Below are 2194 nucleotides of genomic sequence, written 5' to 3'. Positions count from 1 at the left end.
TTTTAAGTAATCATGAACATTTATTCTGGTATCTATAAAATAAAGTATAAAATATAAAAAATTATCTGTAAAATATATCTATCTAATTCTGATGGGATGGCACACTGTATAAACATCTTTTTAGGTCTTTACATAAAATATAAGTAAAACCTTAATTATTTAAAGTAACTTAAATTACACGACAGTCTGTTTCTAAATAAGTAAGACATCTTACAGCTTATTTAGAAGAAAAGAGAACTTCTGCTGCCTTTAAAAGCTTGGTCTCCCATAATTTAAAAACATCTTTTAAAAATCTTGGTTAACTCACAGAGAATGCATTTCAGATAATTTCTTGAAAATATCTTGGCACATGTGATCTCTAAAAGACTATGAATATGTGACTAAATAAAAAATGAAATGACAACTGTCACCCAACATACAGAAATGTTTAAATGTGGTTGCATTCAGTTTCAATCATTGCCACAAAACAATTGGGGGTGACAGCAGATGATGTAATAAACCTGTCAGTTTACAAAAATAACAAAAATATCTAATAAAATATACATGATACTAAATAAAAGATCTAAAATGTAAAATGCTAATTGTACATAAAATCTACATTTATGAATTTATGTGAATACACTAATTTGAGTCTGCTAACAGTATAAAAGTAAATGAGGTAACATCACAATACTTCCTCTGTTTATGTAAAATAACATCTTAATTTGACATATAAAGTAACAAAAAAATAAAAATCACTTGTTTGTTTTTCAAAATGGTAATAACGATTCTTTCTTAATTCTAACTAGTCTGAGCTAGCATTCACTAGTTTACAACCTATCATGACAGGTAATTAGAATTTAATCAGATCAAGTTTTACATCACAAACTACCTTATCTATTTAAGGGCTAAGACAATGTCTTTTTTCAAAGGACTTTGGATTTAGGCAGTGATGAACTGTTACCCCAAGTGGATGCCTATCCTATCATTGGACCATAACCAGGACTTGAACCAGTGTGTTTTGAGACCCTCCTATCTCCAGTTGCACACATTACCTACTACACTACAGCAGCCCCCGCAAAGAATTTGACCTACTAAGTTCAATTATCTTTCATGTCTTGATTTCCTACTTTTATCCTAGATAATAAAGATATGTTCATCACATCACATTTAACTTTATCTCCTGCCATATCCCTGAAGTAATAAGTAATTGTACTCTGTACTAGTATGAATATATTTCAAAATATCAGTTCTCAACGACAGAACCAATTCTCTTTGATCTCCTTACTGGTGACTCATGGTGCACTGCATTTATCTCTTTCATTTTCTTTGAAACCCTGTCTCTGGGTGTTCTGGTATTTTTAACAGGTTTCTTTTCCTTGACATTTGCCTGCTTAGGTGTACTGCATTTGACTTTTTGGGCTAACTTGTTGCTTAAAGTTATGGAGGTTTTGACAGCATTTTCTTCTTTGATATTTTTGTTCTTTTTGCTATTTTTCTTAGCACTTCTTTGCTTTGGCTGTTCCTTAACTTCCTGTTTTATCCCCTTCTTCGCTTCCTTCTTTATCTCCCTTTTCACTTCTTTTTTCACTTGCTTCTTTACATGTTCTTTCAACTCTTGCTTTACTTGTTTCATATCTTCCTCTTTTATTTCATCTTTAACCTCCTTCTTTACACGTTTGTTCTTATGTTCAAGGTTTGTGACATCTTCCTCGGCGACATCTTTCTTGTTTTTCTTACTCTGCTTTTTACCTCTTGAGGCTGCATCTGCAAAATAATTATTATGTATTATGCATTATTTATTAAATTGAATACATAATATAAAGCAAAATACCTCATAACCTTTGTACTAGATCTTGTGGGCCAGAAAGATGGTTGTTTTCCACAAATATTTTACCAACCCTTCAACTCTGCAGAGATCAGGATTATATACTGCTTGAAGAATGTATAAAAATACTAATTAACTACAAACAACTACAAACAAATGTCATACTAACCTTTCGGCACCATCTTCCCAGGTTTTCCACTAAACCACATAGTGCGGCCATTGTGGTCTACCATGTTGTTCATTCCATCTTGATAATAACATTGAAGCCATTCCTATAACAGATGCAAATCTGTATTTAGCTTGCAATATTTACATAACTCTTGAATAAATAAAAATAATTTTAACATCAGAATATTTTGCTAATCAATCAATTAAATCTTAAACACT

At 31.3% G+C, this 2194-nt stretch overlaps 1 protein-coding gene across 2 annotated transcripts in view; it reads right to left on the bottom strand.

Annotated features, from left to right (window-relative positions):
* Nucleotides 1-2194, bottom strand: part of LOC122248754 (endonuclease 8-like 1) — a 12144-nt gene continuing 9950 nt past the window's right edge. For both annotated transcript variants that reach the window (XM_043009003.2, XM_043009004.2), the window contains exons 4-5: nucleotides 1977-2079; nucleotides 1-1746 (exon numbers count right to left, since the gene is read on the bottom strand). In XM_043009003.2, coding sequence (XP_042864937.2) covers nucleotides 1226-1746; nucleotides 1977-2079 — 624 coding nt within the window. In that variant the 3' untranslated portion in view covers nucleotides 1-1225. The remainder of the gene's footprint in view (nucleotides 1747-1976; nucleotides 2080-2194) is intronic.

This window comes from Penaeus japonicus, unplaced genomic scaffold (assembly GCF_977035675.1).
Source record: "Penaeus japonicus unplaced genomic scaffold, GWHDUDI00000001_assembly GWHDUDI00000004, whole genome shotgun sequence".
NCBI lineage: Eukaryota > Metazoa > Arthropoda > Malacostraca > Decapoda > Penaeidae > Penaeus > Penaeus japonicus.
The sequence above is the reverse complement of the archived record's forward strand: the minus strand, read 5'-3'. Positions and strand labels throughout refer to the sequence as shown.